Source organism: Thermobia domestica, chromosome 13 (assembly GCF_964235325.1).
Source record: "Thermobia domestica chromosome 13, izTheDome1.hap1.1, whole genome shotgun sequence".
Taxonomy (NCBI): Eukaryota; Metazoa; Arthropoda; class Insecta; order Zygentoma; family Lepismatidae; genus Thermobia; species Thermobia domestica.
The window spans coordinates 123,148,317-123,166,562 of NC_137466.1; the positions used below are offsets into that span (position 1 = coordinate 123,148,317).

Sequence of the window (18,246 nt, forward strand, 5' to 3'; positions counted from 1 at the left end):
TGCAACAACCGGGTTATGCTGGAAGTGGTCACATAAGCTTAAAGCGGAATAAAAACCGCTTCTCGAGTTACATCCGAGAGAAATTGTCCTCCATTTGAACTCGGAACCAGGACTAATTGGCCACAGATGCGATACGTCTGCCGACTCACTCACGAAGGAATCCTGATTAAAAAAAAAAAAAAAAAAAAAAAAAAAAAAAAAAAAAAAAACGTTGTACTGATCTTTACATGCTTCTTAATATAACTGTCAAGAGTCATTTCAGAAGGACAAAAAGATAAACAGTTGCACAAGTGAAACCATTACACAGAATTACATATGAACAATTTCAAAGTACGACGGAGTACAGAAGAACTAATTTAGTTCAAGTTAGTTAACAACGACTTTTATTGGTCTAAATTAAAGAAATACACCGACTTAATCTGCATATCAATAAGAAAAGTGTATAAAGATACGAATTATTTGAGTGCACTCTGGCTCAGACTCATTTATACATAAATAGATACCAAAGATACTTATTTCACTAAATGCCTCTCGTGGGGTCTGTATGACCCCCCCCCACACACACACACACAAAGTGCGGCATTTTCGATGTATTTTATCAATAGTAAACATTGAAACGAAACAATATTTAGAATTTTTCTTCGATTGCAATTACATAACAATAATAACAACTACAAAAAATCACAAAATAAACATTTATAAACTTGTAAAAAAAAAAAAAAAAAAGTTGCTTTTGTAGTATAATCTTTTTGAGTAATGAATGGGGAATTTAGGTCTGAATATAATACGAATAATATACGGGAGTGAAACGTGATAACCCACAAATGTGTGTTCATCAAGATTTCACAAACACACACTTTTACGAACATTTTTTTTTTTTTTTTGTTTTTTGGTTTAAACCTTTTTTTTTTTTTTTTTTTTTTTTTTTTTTTTTTTTTTTTGAAAAAACCAGCTGGTTTAAACTTTGGTTTAAACCACCTTGGTTTAAACCAGCCAACCCTGACGTATATAATTAAAATTCCCTCTTCCATTAACTTCTGATAACTTCAAATGAATACTATATAACGCACTGATCCACGGAAAACACTTTCTTTTGTTTATAGTTAATTCTTAACTAGTCCAGATTCGCCGCTGAGTTTCGATCTCATTCTTGCGCTTATACCGACGACCTCCATGTTTGAACGTCATCTGTCTGCTTCAGGGAAATCAGCATTTGCTGCTTAGTAGCGAAACACGCTCATTGTTTCAGCACTGTCAATGAAAAGAAGAATAAATCTTTGAAAAGTGATAAAACCTAAAAGATTTTAAAATATAAACGTATGTATATTTATTTAATACTTGTTATTTAAATATATGAAGGACTAAAGTGATTTACTGAGGTATTCATCAATGCCTAACAGAAAGAAATGAATTTGAATTATACCGTTTTCTATGACGTGGGCAGGAAATAAGAAAAGACTTGTGGAAATTCAGACCTTAAAAAATAACAAGGGCTTATTTCTAGCAAATAAACAAACAAAGATACTTGATGTCGCTAAAGCTGAGGACGTAAAATTCACCATATAAGTTTCTAATTGAAAATAAACTAACCATTTTCGAAATTAAATTTCCAAAGATTTGATTTGATTCGATTTTTCAGTTTAGCATCCATTGTAGCAGCGAGAATATATAAGACGTAGATAAACAGCTTAACGTAGGTTCCGAACCACATGAGCTCCCGTCGGGAATCGAACCCGAGTCTCCCACATTTTCAGAAGAGAGAGGGAAAGAGTAAAATTGATTTTTGAAAGAATGAATTGGAAACGGGTTCGAACGGAGTGGAAGTTAGAGAAGTGACAGTTGACTTGTAAATTTCTAATTACAAATAAGCAAACCCATTTAAAGTTTTTTCGAAGTTCAACTCGCAAAGATAGACAGTAGAAACATAATCAATTTTATAACAATTAAATCATTAAGAATAACAATTTTAGAATTGACCGTGTGGATCATGATCATGTTTAGAAGCATCATAGCTAATTACTTAGAGCAGGAATTTCCCAATTTCAAAACTTCGGAATTTCGAACCCAAATGGAAGGGAAATTTTGTACTATTATCGTGTCGTGAACTACTGAACATTAGGAACCGAAATTTTGTTTTGTAGAAGCTGTTTGATATAGAAAATAAAAATAGCAAATCATTGCATGAATTTAATATGGTAGGTTACAAAACACCGTAATCAGCGCCGATGAACTTACCAACTCAACTTTTAAAAGTAACGCAAATTGACACATTTTAGTAAGCAAAGGCAGACAAGAATTCATCTAATTGTATTTCTGAAAACAACAGAAGACTGTCCAATATTTCGGATACATACACGAGTATCGCTTTACGAGGAACATGCAGGCTTAATATATGTTATGCAGAAGATTCTTCACATGCTTCTTCTATCAGTATCAGTGAAACCTTTTAAATTTCGTAACGTATTTCTCGAAATGACGTTGGTTGAATGCACTAAATTTTATGTGGGGGCAAAACTCAATTAAATTATTGCCCCATAAAATTCAAATTTATGTAAGTGCACTTACAACAGAATTACGATTCTAAGTAAATTAATTCCCATTTCAGATAAAGGAGGAAGTTCTGCTTGGCGATAATTTTGATGTATCGTCATTCTTATACACAAAAGTCCTCGGAAGATCATTGTTACCAAATCAAACTTATAGTATTCTTTTATATTCTCAAATATATACTCTCCAAACCAAGGAATAAGATATATAGAAGACAAGTTCTTCGCAAATGGAATCATTGAATTCAAACTGTTGGTCTGAAAGGGAAGTTTAAAAAAAAAAAATCTCACGCGTATACGTAATTCTTGAATAGTGCTGTTTATTAGTTATCTATTCAGTTAATTCAACACTTCTGTACCTATTTCTGTGGAACTATATGTTCAAACTTCATAAACTTACAAATAGCAAAAGTTGAAAAAGATGTGTGAAAAACCGAATGACATCTAAGTCTTTTCATTTAACTTTTTTAACGTAAGAGTTTGCATACAATACCGTTCTCTATCGTTTTCGGATGCCTGAGAAAGCGATTAGGTAAGTCTTGATTTTAGGAAAAATTATTTAGAGGCAAACTTGAGAAAACATATTTTGAGGGCCTAAAGAAAAGATTTATATGAAATGAGATAAGCCATTTCGGGTGCAAAAAAGCAACGTAGTAACGTTTCTACTTTGGATAAGGTCATTGAGGAATGTCTTAGGTAAAATCCATTTCGACCTGAGTGACAGGTTTGTCTAAGAACTGTCATGAAATGAAGGGTACTTTATCGTTCTCGGAATCATGAAGGCGATTTAACTACGACTCAGCTTTCGGAAAATTCAATTAGGAATGACTTGGAGAGGAAGAGACTATTTTCAGGTGCGAGTTGATTTAATAACTTCTTGACCTACGGAAAATTCATTTAGGAACGATTTCGTGGGGGAAGGCGTCCTAAAACTCCAATTTATTGCTAATGGTGGGTCCAAACGTGCTTCGTCGTGTGACTCCTTTATGAAAATAATCAAGATTATATATATTTTAAAAAATTAAAATTAGTTCATGGTGTAAAGGAAATGAATGAACTTTACCGCCAACATTAACTGCAACTGCCATCGTAAGGGTTAGAAGAACATAGAAAGTAGTTAAAAAAAAAAAAAAAAACACTTGGGATTAAACATACGAACTGTTTAAAAACTGTAGAAAAGAAATACAAATCAAACGTGTTTTCTGATGTGTCTATATAATAAATTCATAATGCTGTTAATTATTTCTACGTTAAACTATTTGTGTGGTACTTTTGTTGTTGTTTTATCCTTGAAAATAGTAGTTGGAGTTAGCTGCTGATTATGTAGGATGAAATTATGTTTTTCCTGCAGAATTGTAGTACAATTTTCTTTACATACGTGTTCCACCTGATTTCTTGCCTTTAGTAACCCTTTGATTTCTTTTTTCCTGTTTCAGATACAGACGTCCAAGTGTATCTGATATTAATTCCTATAGCCATGAGAATCAGTTACACGTAAGTCTGTTTCCGTATTCCTTCGTTTGTTCATTCATTAAAGCTTTTTGTTGGTGTTTCTAGGTTTTTAGGTAATTGAATACTTCTTAGTGTAGTGTGTTTAATTTGGCATTTCAGTGAAATAATATACTAACCTGTTTTTGCTTGGTGGGACATAGTTGAAGATGAGCAATTTTATTTGGGAATAACTTACATGTGTACGATATAAGAATCGATTAAACATACAGTATTTATGGTAAACCGATATATGATTTGTTAGTTTCGAATATAACTTCTGTCGTCCACGTTCGGTAACTCGCTAATTTGTTTAGTGTTTTAATATTGACCCGTAAGAGAGAAAAACTCGCCCTCCTTCCAGTGGCTGAATACTTAATAAAAAATTTTCTCATAATCAGATTCCAAAGGGAATACAGTGAAATCTCTTTCATGCGACCACTCAAAAGTTTCAAATAAAACTGGTCATGTAAAGGGGTTCAAATTTACCAAGAATTTTGAAATTAAATATTAAAACTCAAATACGAGAGACGGCAGTGTTTGGTACCACTCATCTGGTGGTGAAGAAGATAGGTCATAATTTACGTTATTACGCTTCTGCTCACATTTATACTCACAGCGTACTTCTCTACTATACTATTTACCGTACTGTTTATCATTAAGATAAAAATTAAAGAAAGAAAGAAAAAAAAAAAAGATTGCAAGTACAACCAGCATGCATGTTATTAATGTAAGTTCTTAAGGTGATACTGTACAGATATTGGTTCAAAATGAAAGAAAAAAAGTAGGACGATATCTAGACAATTGTGTTTAGTTCTTCGACAAGGACATAAACTCACAAAGTCTGTCATAACTAGAACATATAAGGAAAGAAAAATCATTCCTTCAGTCACTGCAATTGGTTTTAGTTGTAGAGCTGTGTTAATCAGTTTCTGAGATTTCACAGCAGTGGTTCTTTTCACTTCCGATCGATTAACTGTTTCATTATTTTTCTCTTTCTGTCTCTCTCGGAAACAAGGATTGTGGTTGTTTTGAGACCATCGGAAGCTTCATGCGCACATGAAAGGATTGTGTCTTCCCCAAACTAAGGTTGCCGTTTTTCCCGAATAGGCGGGACATTCCCTATTCTAAGAATAACTTTTAGCATTCCAAATTATGCGTAAGAGAAACGCATTATATGGCGGGACGTTGAATATCCCGAACACTTACAAAATATGAGACAGAAATTCTTGACGACATTTGTACATTTTAAACCACAATGATGTGGCTACCTAACCTAGTAAAGAGCGCTAGAAAACGGTTTAGCAAGCTTTGAGCCTATATTACTAATAATGTACACATTTTATAAATCTAGGTATTTGATGCAACATCTTAGGAAATTCAACGTTTTAGCATAATAGAGAGTTTCATGACAACTACTGAGACAGCTGCAGAAGGAATTTTATTTCATTTTGGTTTATCATACAATTGTTTTGACATTAGGATTAGGTAATAGAGTAATAGAGTTATCGCGAAAAATTGAAAAGTGTTCTTATTAAACTTCTACTGGATTAATTTTCATTTGGATGTAGTAGTATTCGAAACTAAACAGTCTATTTTTTAGCAATGTTAAGTAACTTGTATCAAGCTTCTGATTTTTTTATTTAAGTGTTTCTGATTTTTATTTATAATATTTAAACAAAAGTGCTTATATAATAGACTGAAACAACCTGGAAAAATTAAAGGGACATGCTTAGTTTCCTTAGGATGTTTTGTTCATAACTTCATGTAAGTACCTTTTACAGAGCTTGATTCGTTTATATTGAGCCGAATTTGAATGTGCTACGTACCTAGGAATGCTGTATTTCCACCAGTGACTGTGTTCGATCTGCAGACCACCTCTATGGACTACTGCCCAGCTTTGGAGTTTCCATTGCAGGAGACTGTGTTACAGTTGTACAGTGACTGGTATAACTTATACCGTGAGTATTGCTCTCCAGGCTCTCCGGCTCCAGGCACATTACAGGCTCTCCATATGTCGGAGATGGTGCGAACTCGACGATGGAACAGGCACGGCTTGAGGAGTCTGAAAGCACAGTAGTCCATTGGACTGGTATCTGATTCTTGACAGGGATGTCAGAGAAGCGAATTGTCGAAATTCCAGTTTCCTGTTCCATACTGCGACAGAATTTCAGCTATGTTTTCGCCGTGTGGCTGGACTCTTGCCTTGGCGCAGTTCAACTGGTTCACGTCTTGTCTGTATAATCCTGGGATTCCATGCTGGTATATTTCAGTCAGGACATGAGTCTGGTAATACGCTGCATTCATTTTGACGTTTTGCTTCACCTTTCGGAGACACAGTTTACCATTCCGTGTGGGAAACCGGCCACAATCATGAACCTTTTTGGAAACTCTGTACATTGGCAGAAGAACATGCTTCGGCCCTTGATGTCAATATGTTTGTATGTAATGGCACGAACTTTACCAAAGTCTGTGAGTTAAATCCACGTCTTATCAAGGGTAACAACAAACTTCGACCGATCACCCGCGACATGGCATTCATCCAGCCTCCTACAACTCATTTTTCGCTCAGCCACATGACACGGTTTCAGAGCGTTTACACTGTTCTTGCGAACAACCGTGAATCGTAAATCCCTATGAATGGCGTGGTTGATTGTCACCTGCGATGTACGGCATTTGCTGGCCATCGCGCAGTGTGGGGATTTTCGAAGGTCGTCATTCGTCGAACCACAAGTAATGGCAACGGGGTCCTTTACAAGGGACCGGTTTCTAGCTGCTTGCGTCGGTGTGGTGGCCCAGGACTGTGTGCCGCATATTTCCGTATTACGATTCGCAGCGGTACGACCTATACGAAAATTACGCACTTTACATATTTCTACGATACGCAATACCAGGGCCATAATGAACTTATCTCAGAATCTGTTCAGTTTCAGCGGCATCAAACTACACTTGGCAACACTGCTCTATTGCGTGACTAACGAGATACTGTTGTTTGCCTCTTGGCAATCTCACGACGATGGCACATGCTCGGTACAGTTGAACATTGACTTCGGCTAAATATAAATGAATCATCGTCTGTATTGTATAAGATATAGTATAGTATAATTTGATGTAATGTTAATATGGTGTACTTTGCCTGATGTAGTGAATATGATAATTTCCAATCAGCAATGCTGTAAAAAGAAGTATAGAAAAATAATTCAACATAAAGTTCAGATCTGTAAGTGGTAGCAAAATATTGACACTGAAATAATTCAGTAGCAAGATGCTAGTAACTTAAAATTAATTTTAATGTGTATTTTGAAAACTTCAATAATTTCCTTGTTATTGAATGTGTGCAATTGAATCGTCCGAAAGCGTGTGCCATTTTAAAATGCTTGTTAGTTTGAAAACAATAGTGTTTAACTGAAGTACTTTTTACCTGCTTCTACAGTTTTTTTTCTTCTTCTTCACTGTTGTGACAATTTGGATTTATCTATAGCAACACGGGTTTGTGCCGTAAGAGATTTGTTAAACGATATTCGTACTGTGATCAACTGAGTACCAGCACAGCAACCCGCGAAGAAGCATTATCGTGCAACATGATAATATCTTACTACTGAGCAGTGGATGCTTGAAAATAAGTCCACATTCATTTCCTATAGTTGAGCACTCCCAGGAACGATCTATAGTGATGGTCCGGTTCCATTTGGAAAAGACGCAGAGAATAACTTTAGTTGTAGACCACTGCATAAACAACTACTACTTTTGTAAATAGTTTTAATTTTGGAGTACACCGTGTACTTCTATAACGGTGTAACAGTTGTGACAAATGTCTACAATTGTCTACCAAAGCTAGTTTTTATTCGATGAATAAGCCTGTTCCTCTTATTTCTGGAAATGAGAAAAGTGTACATTGCCAGCTCTTATGGGTAATATCAATCTTTGTGACATGTATTTGTTCAACTTCTACCTCATATATTGGTTTGCAGGTGCCAAAAATAATGGTATGATACAGGATTGGCAAAAACCATGTTCCTTTTTTTTTTTTTTTTTACCAGGGTTTTTTGGGTTTAAACCAAGTTTTTTTGGGGGGGAGGGGGAGTTAAATAATTTGCTCTATGTATTCATATCATATATGGACAGAAGTAAGTTTGTTTCGCCTTGGTGTTATTATACAACAACCGGGTTATGCTGGAAGGGGTCACATAAGCTTAAAGCGGAAACCAAACCGCTTCTCGACTTACATCCGAGAGAAACTGTCTTCCATTTGAACTCGGAACCAGGAGTAATTGGCCACAAATGCGATACGTCTGCCGACTCACTCACGAAGGACTCCTGATAAAAATACGTTGTACTGATCTTTACGTAGGCCTACTTGTTAATATAATTGTCAAGAGTCATTTCGGAAGAACAAAAAGATAAACAGTTGCAGAAGTGAAACCATTATACAGAATTACATATGGAAAATTTCAAAGTACTACAGAGTACAGAAGAACTATTTTAGTCCAAGTTAGTTAACAATGACTTCTATTAGTCCAAGTTATATATATATATATATATATATATAAAGACTTAATTTGCATAGTAAGAAAAGTGAATAAAGATACGAATTTTTTGAGTCCACTTTGGCTCAGACACATTTATACATAAATAGATACCAAAGATACTTCTCATTTCACTAAATGCCTCTCGTGGGGTTTGTATCTCTCTCTTTCCCTCCCTCCCCCCCAACACACACACACACACACACACACAAAAGTACGGCATTTCGATGTATTTTATCAATAGTAAACATTATTGAAACGAAACAATATTTAGAATTTTTCTTTGATTGCAAGTACATAACAATAATAACAAACTATAAAAAAATCACAAAACAAACATTCATGAACTTATAAAAAAAAGTTGCTTTTGTAGTATAATCTTTTTTAGTAATGAATGGGGAATTTAGGTCTGAATATAATATGAATAATATACGGGAGTGAAACGTGATAACCCACAAATGTGTGTTCATCAAGATTTTACAAACACTTACACGTTTACGAACATTTTTCGTTTTTTGTTTTAAACTTTTTTTTTTTTTTTTTTGTTGTTGTTGTTGTTGGACAACTGCTGGTTTAAACCAACCAACCTGGTATGATACATACTTAATATTGTGCGATTACTTGGGTGCAGTATTCTCGAGAAGATAATCTGAAACTTCATTGGTCCATTACGATACGAAAGTCATTAGTGCGGCACTTTGAAATTTATACGTCAAGAGCAATTTCAGCTCTGAGTTGTCTATGTTGCATTTTGGCATAGCTGATAAACTGGTTAGTGTATCATATTTGTCGATCCTATGGATACAGTGACGTTTCACCCATAATGTCCATGAACCACTCACTCTGGTCTGCAGACTGTCGTTCCATTTTAAGTGACATCAGGCATTTCAATCGCATTGACGCAACACACCTAATATGTAGTTTCTGCTTAGAGGGTGCAGCATAAAACTTTTCTTTGAATGCAGTACAGTAAAACCTGTCTGTGTTGATCACAGTTGGGTCCATTGAAAACTAGACAACTTCAGCTTTGGAATAAAGTTGTACGTATAATAAACTCCACCTTTAATAAATCTAGTAGGGTAAATCTTAAACTATTACAGATTATTATATATTTCTAATAGCTTTGTTTTGTAAAGTTACTGTATTTGACAATTCATGGAAGTGATAAAAACGTATTTCTGAAAGAAAAGTACTCATAGTGCAGTATCTTTCATATTTATTCAATTGCATACTGTAATATGATTTTGGGTATTTAACGTTTACCGAACGACGATAAATGTAGGTTTTCATTTTGCAACGTGAATCTGTTTGATATTCGTTAAAAGTTTCAGACAAGTTTCCCAGGAGGAAAATGCATAATGTGAGAACAAAATAATGAAATCTGTAACGTTATAATTTCGTAAGATGAGCAGTCATTTGGTGAACTACCTTGGTAATTGTATGAGAGAAAAGGAATTCAGTAAATATTCATTTAGAACAGGTGAAGATTATTCATACATTTGCAGACATTAGATGTATAGTAATCGACAAAAGAAAATACCATATTTTATTTACATACTGTACGCAAAACATGTTATTTTGTTTAATTACAGACTGTATAAAACATTAAATACTATTATCATCTGTATATTTCGACAAATCGCCTCCAACTTATTCCTTCTACCTAGTTCTACAGAGCTTTTTGAGACATTGACTTTGGGTTCATTAATCTTTCGAAATGCAGCACCAAAAGACTGGTGAAATTCAGTTTTCCAAGATCAGAAAACATCCAAAATCATGTACAGACTAGAATGGTCAGTTTAGGTAGTCAAAGTGCTTTAGTAAATTTAGCTCTGAAAGAACAGGAATAAAGTTGTTTTTATGAGACCAGGTTTTAAAATACAATGACGGCTAACTTCCAACAATTAAGTATTATTTGTCTCATGGGAAATTGCAGGTCTACAAAAATGAGACCAAGTTAACGTGTTTCACTGTATTAAGCATATGTGTAAAAAGTATTTTTTTAAATATTTCTGTTTCTTATGTTGTTGAATGTTTCATGTTTATATTTTATTTCTTCTTAAGTATAATGTAATTTTTATGAATATTATTCAGATGTATCTTTGAGCAGTCTTTGCGGACAAAAATAAGGATTCGTTCCTGAAATTCTTTTAAGAATAAATTGGATTTTGTGTAATTATAATGATTTAATAATAGTAAAATACATTAGGGAGAAGTAATATACTTAAGATGACTATTTTTCCCCGCAAGGGCTTACGTTTCTTTATCTAATGTTAAAATATAATACAACAATGAAAATATGAAATGTAAAACAGTTATCAGCAGCAATTTGACGTTCCTATCTCCTTTGGTGTTCCATTCTGTAATACAATATTAATTTATATGATACTAATTTAATCAAAATTCCATTAAGTCATTTTAAGAAGACTTCTGGGAATGAAATAACAAAACTCATATCCTCAATTTTGCGACTTGCCAAAAAGAAAGTATTTAATTCATCGGTTTAGAGGTATATGCCAATATTGTAATATTTAGTTAATTTCAACTTGATAAAACAATGTTATCATCTTTAAGTTTTAAGAAATAAAGTGGAGATTTTCTAGAGATGTAAGAGATTTACGAAATTAATGATAATTTAGTGATTTACCTCCAAACCGAATAATTAATACATTTAATCTGAGATTAATGTAATGTGCCAAACTAATTATAAATTTACTCCTCACGAACACAAAACACTGTTGTGATGTGCGTATTTCCTTACTTTTTTTTGGAAAATTTCCTTTCAACCACAGTTTATTATTATTTTTTTTAATAATACTTTCTGTTTTCTGCTAAAGCTTTTATTGTTTGCACTGTACCAAATCGTGGCTGAGGCTGTCTTTGTTATTAGCAACAGCATGTTGGTGAAAAAATAGTGGAAAAGTTACAAAGATGCCCATATTCACAAATACAATTGCAAATGGCGTTCTATCTAGCACTTCACTGCTATTGTTATATTTATTAATTTTCTTCGACATAAAGTATATCACATAGTCCCTTACAGTAATACTTTTAGTGTAAAACTAAAGTTTAAACTCCTTGGCTGTCTTTCCTTGTTGCTTCATGTTTGTTTCTTTATGGCACAAAATATACTGCATATGTATATTTAGCAAGCTACCCTCTGACGTATGGATCAGTCGAGCTAATGTGTCTTGTGTAATATTATGCTTTGGCTTCGTGTTGCGAACTTTAATATTTTGTATATAGGGTTTCAAGTTATTTACTTACTCTTTATATGGGTATTTATTTAAAAATTAGGGAAAGATGACAAATTAATATATATATATATATAAAAATACACTAAGGTGAGTGTTATTTACAGAGAAAGTAAATTCTGAAAAATGAAACTTCAGCGTAGGTAAGTTTGTAAATAGATTAAAGGACTTCGTGCTACGTGCAAAATTGTGTAATGACTTAAATATACTTTCCCGTATATTTAATATAAACATCCATTGCTTGTTTGGTTTGAATAATGAGACAGGGCTGTAAATTGAAAAAAAAATCATGTTGTTTTTTGATTAATAGGTAAACTTAATTCTTTGTTACTAGCTGATTACGAATAATGAATTCGTTTTTCCCTGTCACGCAAGGTTTTCTTACAAACCAACGTCAAAATTTGGGCCTTCTTCTGTATTCAATAGGCTTTATTATACCTTATTTTTTATCTTCTAGTAGACTGAAGAGCTTATTACACTAAATTACTGAACATGTTTTGTTTAATGTGAATGCAGACAGACAAAAATGAATATAAGATTATTTTCATTAAGTCTGGAACCAAGAAGTTCAGCAGATTCTTTAGACAAATTTAGATCTCTAACTAGATCATTGGGCTGGCTTTGAGTGAGTGATATAGGGTCACGAGATCCACTAGGGAGGTTGGAAACTTCACTTTCCATTTCACTACCTTCCACTGAATCACTGTACGAACTAGCATCACTTACAAACTCAAGACTTGATGGAGGTGTAGGAACAAGCAAGTCTGGGCCGTGCAGCTCAGGTCTCATTGCAAAGGGAATATTGGGATACACTATCTTTCTCTTGTTTCAAGTATTGTGTCCTACAATTTCACAAGAACAGAAGTAGCAATCGTCGCTGTGGTTTTTGGGCTCTCTCCACATCATTGGTACTGCAATGGCATAGATGATCGCTTTTCAGTGTTCCAGTTCTGTAACGATTCCACACAAAATGTACACACAGTGTGTGAAGCCCACGATTTATCTTGATCTCCAAGTTTCATACGGAAGTATGCGCAATATTTTCTTTTTACAAATTCTGTAATTTTCTGTCTTTGTCTGTCTCCATAAAACAAATTCACAACAGATGCAACAAAATACATCTGGTCTATTCTTATAACCACGAGATGCCATGGCAACACAGTATTCAACGAACTACAGAACAAAATTAACCTAAGAGATTAGCATTTCATACAATTGAAGCACATCTAAGATTTGCGACAATTCAATATGAAATTTATTTGAAATGAGATAACAAAGTTTGGTATAGAAATATTTTAAATAGTCATGTAGGCAACATGTTAGTTAATTTAATTAAATTAAACTTCCCTACATTTAATGCACATTCATCTTTTTTTACCGCCTGGATAATTTCATGACTTGCTAGCGACATCTAGCGTCAACAACTTGAATTACGCTTAAACATGCACACCGCAATGAACATATATAAATCGTGAATTGTAAGAAATTCTTACGTGATATGAGAAAACTAGTGCCAGTTTCGGTTTCAGCATGTTCAAATACATATAAAACACCCCAAATTATAAAAAAATAACAGAACGTATGCGGCCCTGTGTAAATAATGTATGTTGAAAATGTGTTCGCAATTTTATATGATATACAAGTTAAAAATTGCCTTAACTATATGAAATCGTTCTTACAAAATTACTTCAACTCAGTTTATAATAACATTTACAAGTATGTAGTATTCCGAAGTATGTAGTTCCCAGTTTCCGAAGTTCACTGAAACTGAAATTAACCTACATAGTACAATAGTGTCAAGCATACTAAAATATCCTTGAATAGAAAGTTTTACACTTCATTCTAGTTTGATGGAATTAAATGAAGCCATTAACAGACACACTTTCTTTGTATAAGAAAAGAAAGAAAAATACTATAAAAGATTAGTCGTAGAAGTTCTTGTCAGGTAGTCAAATTGTACAAACTTCTTCAATCATAGTATTAGTTAATTTGAAAGATAACTCATTTTAATTTGAAGGCCGAAGAATTTCGTTGGAAAAAACATTCTTACCATAGTCGTTATTGGTATTCCGTTGATGGCATACCATACACCTTTATATTCGTTCATATCGTTTCATATTTTAAAGTTATCTACACTGCAGTATAAAGCTAATGTACAACATAAATACGAATCAGAAAGCAACTTCCTGCAGAAAAAAAGTAAGTAAAACCACTTCTGTACGCTATATTTGGTATTCTTGTTCATAATTTTGCGTGCTTGGTTAATAAAATATAGCTTCAACTTGCAGAGATGAGGAATTTCGGAAGCGAAGTGTTTAGGAAAATACTTTGAATAAACGTGTGAACTAATGAATTAATGAAAAAGATTACAAAAGAGGAACTCCATATTTTGGGGGAAGGGGGGGGGCAGGCGTGTGTTTAATATATCTGAAGCTGTATGGGACGTAAACCAATAGTCAAATAGAATCTGAACCACATGAACTCCCATCGGAAATTAAATTCTAGAATTCCACAATATGTAATCATCTCCGAATACACAGGGAATATGCTGAGCGAGAAGTGTGGACTGGAAGGGATGCTTTATTCGTAATGTAAATATAACTAAGATACATAACTTTCTTATTTGTTAGTAGACGTTCAGAAACAAATGCTATTCTGTATATAGCAGTAGTAATCAATAGATAACATCTGATTAATCCTTTTTATGTTCTCTGACAGTTATTGATTGATGGTAGTTTTGCTATAGTAAGATAATTTTTCCTATTTCCTGTTTTGGTTTCTGATTTCTCTTTCACAATTGCACTCTTTGTAATATTATTTTCCAGTTAGAATTAATAAAGCTCCTAATTAGTTAAAACAGACGTACCGTAGCAGTAATTTATTATTATTATTTTCATATAACTCCATCATTTTATCTTGCATCTGTCCTTCTGTATATGTAAAGATAAAGTGGGAAAGAGAAAAACAAATTTCTAGTATCTTGTAATATAAGTTTAAGTTTTTATTCCAATTTGATTAGAGAATTTTGTCATTAACTGCAATGACGGTTTTATTGTTTAAAAAAATGAACACTAATCAAAATTTTTTGAGTCAGTAAATCACATCTAGGAGAATGACTTAAACTTAGGCGTGGTGTTTAAGTCTTAATGATGGGAATGGGATTACATTTAATTAAAATTTTGAGTTAACAATCGAATCATCCCATTAAAGTGGAGCAATGGAAATTTGAACTACAAAGCTTGTAGAAGTCGGAAAGGATTTACTCATTCTTATATTTATCCCTGAATGTAGAAAGTAGGCAAATTCTCAAGTTTATACTCAAATCGGAAAGTGTAACTACTCATTTTTGTTGTTATCCGTAATAATAGTTGAATGTCGGTTTTTTATTTTATTTTTATTTATTTATATATTATTTTTCAGGAACTTAGGTTGAACTTAACAAAACATTTCCAGTTTTGGGAAACAGTTCCTAATGACAAAGCAAGAATTTATTTAAACCTTTGACAATTTGAATATCCATGTTATTGTGTACGGATAACTGTATGGATTGTATTTGCTCAAAAAGAAAAGAAAAAAAAGTATTCGCTATCTGTCCATTCAAAGTCTGTTGTATTGTTCTAAATTATTTTGCTTTAAAGATAAGCTTTACTTCTGGTATATTAAAAAATGCAGGATGATAAGAAAAACTACAGATAAATAGTGCCTGGTTGTAAATATAAATATTCATTGAAGTGTAGTACATTAATAAGTATAGGGTGCGTACCGACATCTGCAATCGTCGTCCTGCCATCTTCCATGAAATCATAGTTGTCAACGATTTCAGGAAATATGGCAGGAGGGAGATAATTGCAGATCTATCGAACACATCCTATAAGTAAAAATTTACTATTTGCTATAATTTTTTATACTTCTTACCGCTTCGTATACTTTTCTTAATATACCACAAAGAAAAATTACGTAAGAACTTGAAACATAGAATAACAGATTTTAAATGAACGAATTGCAAATGCTGTTTATTTCTATTAAGTGAACTCAACTATTTGAATTAATATGTATATATATACATATTGAATATTAGGTGTACAAGTTTTCTACTAATCAGTTAAAGTCAAAATGACGTATGATATCACACAATATAATTGTTTCCAGTCATGTTTTGTTCATTAACATTATTTTAATATTGGTCATATTATAGCATGGGGTGCTAATTCCCAATATTTTTGTATATAAAATTCCCTCGCATGACTAATATAAATATCAATCATTTGTCATCAGTTCTTACACACAAGTTATGCTCATTTGAATATCTCCACTGATTTTCCTCATTCATTAGTTGAAGTTTAGTTCTCTGAGTTTTTACTTCTTTTATATTTTTAAATTATAAGAACAGATCATTTTCATAAATCACAGAAAACTATACACGTGCTTGCTTCATGACCTGCTCGCATGGTAGAATACGGAAGCTTGCAGTAGACTGCTCTCCTTGTTTATAACCTGTATCTTCTATTTTTTTCTATTATCTTTTAACCCTATGTAGTCCTCACAAACTAATGAGGAGGCAGGCACAGACTTGCAGATTGAGGATGAGGCGATAGCTGTGCCCACTTCTGACTCACAGGAAACTATTCCACAGGGGGGTCTACAGTCCCCTGTTACATACGAGAGTCGACACTTTGGCGGCCCTGGGGACTCTGAAAGCAGCAGATATCGCGGGGAGCATAGGCATCATGTGGAGAGCGACACTAACCAATATAACTGTAGGTCCCACTACACTGATGGAATGCATAACAGCCAGGTGAGTTCAAAGTTTACATGCACTAATGAATGTTTGCACGACAACTGTACAATGATACAAGTTAAAATTTGCATGTGCATGTTCTAACTGGCTGGAGGGTATTTATTGTTGATTATAAAAATGTATTTCTGCTTTTGGGTTCAGCGTAAACGCTGGAAAGGTAGTTCGTACACACAATTAGGGTGTAGGTGAGGTGCATGATAATTAAAATGAGTCAATATATAAAGACTAAAATGAAATACTTCTTTTCTAGTGTCGATTTGCTTAAGTGTTCTTTAGACTCAAAAAATGTTCAACAGAATTATGAGATTTAGAAGTTTGATGTACATTCTTATCCTAGTTCTTCGGAGCGCACTTTGTAGTCTTCTAAAATTTCTTCGGTGCTGTATCGGTTCTATTCTTTTCTGTTTTCGAAAAGATGTTCAGATTAAGTTGAAACGTGAACGGGATTTTTTGTATAGTTCTCATTCTACGCGTAATTTGTGTGTTTCGTTTCACATACATTGCACTTGTATAATACTCACTCACTCACTCATTCATTAGTTGAAAAATTTGTTTGAAATATGTTGTTGAATTTATACATACTATTTACATCGAAATATTTCTGAGGTAAATATCCTGTTTTACTACATTGTTGTTTTTCTTTCAGTAATGAATACAGATCTAAGTTGTGAAAGTGTTTCTCCTTGACAACTTTCTTTTTAATGTAATAGTTTAATACAAAGATTAAGCACTTACTGCAGGTACCAGTTTCATTTTATGATCAAATTGATTTGTTATTTCAGTTGTAAGTATTGTCTTATCTGTTGACTTTTCAGAATGTGATTTAAGTGTGTGATTATAGTGTGCAGAAAGTAATTCTTTTATTCTCTGGTCACCAGAAACTTTTCTGGTCACTGGCAGTTTATTTTAAAAATAAACTATTTTAGATCGGCTATTTCAACAGATTAGTTCATAAGTAAACTATGGAAATTTTAAAACTAAGGGAGTTATATTATTATTAATAGGCAGGTATTAATGTTATATATACAGGCTGTTAAGGAATTATACCGACAAACTGTAAGAAGTGATTCCTCACATCAAAGTAAGAGATAAAGGTCATATGGACCTGTGGGGAAAAGTGCATAATTTCAGAGCTAGGGCTGTCCAAATACGTCGAAAGGCTAAATTTCTAGTCTTGCTGTTTCGAAGTTGAGAAACCGTGAAGTAGCGGTCCATATTAGCATAAACGAAATCATACATACGCAGTCCAAAAATGCATATTTCATCAATGTGCAATGGATGCGCAAGGGATTCTCTACAGAATTCTCAGATATGCTCTGATTTCTGGGTGGATCCAAAATAGCCAAGAGGCAAGTTTTGACAACAATGGATGCGAGTTGACACGAAATGCTTCGACGGAAAGTCGGAAGTCTTAAGGACTGCCAGCTCCATGGTCTCTCGTGTTCGGAATAATGCGTAGTGTGATGTTTTGTTTCACGCTTATACGTGAAAAAACATTAATTGTATTGTGACAAATTACATCACAACATGTTTATTCCGAATGCGAGAAACCGTGGAGCTGGCAGTCCCTAACATTCCGAATACCCAGCGAAACATTCCACGTCCACTTTTGTCAATGCTTACCTTATGTCTGC

General features: G+C 33.6%; 1 protein-coding gene across 6 annotated transcripts in view; it reads left to right on the forward strand.

Annotated features, from left to right (window-relative positions):
- The window catches only part of LOC145668473 (uncharacterized), a 269,194-nt gene that overhangs the window by 238,732 nt on the left and 12,216 nt on the right, over window positions 1–18,246 (forward strand). For 5 of the 6 annotated variants that reach the window (XM_081736397.1, XM_081736394.1, XM_081736396.1 and 2 more), the window contains 2 exons: window positions 3,983–4,040; window positions 16,352–16,609. In XM_081736397.1, the coding sequence (XP_081592523.1) occupies window positions 3,983–4,040; window positions 16,352–16,609 (316 nt within the window). The remainder of the gene's footprint in view (window positions 1–3,982; window positions 4,041–16,351; window positions 16,610–18,246) is intronic. The other variant, XM_081736399.1, reaches the window with a different exon arrangement.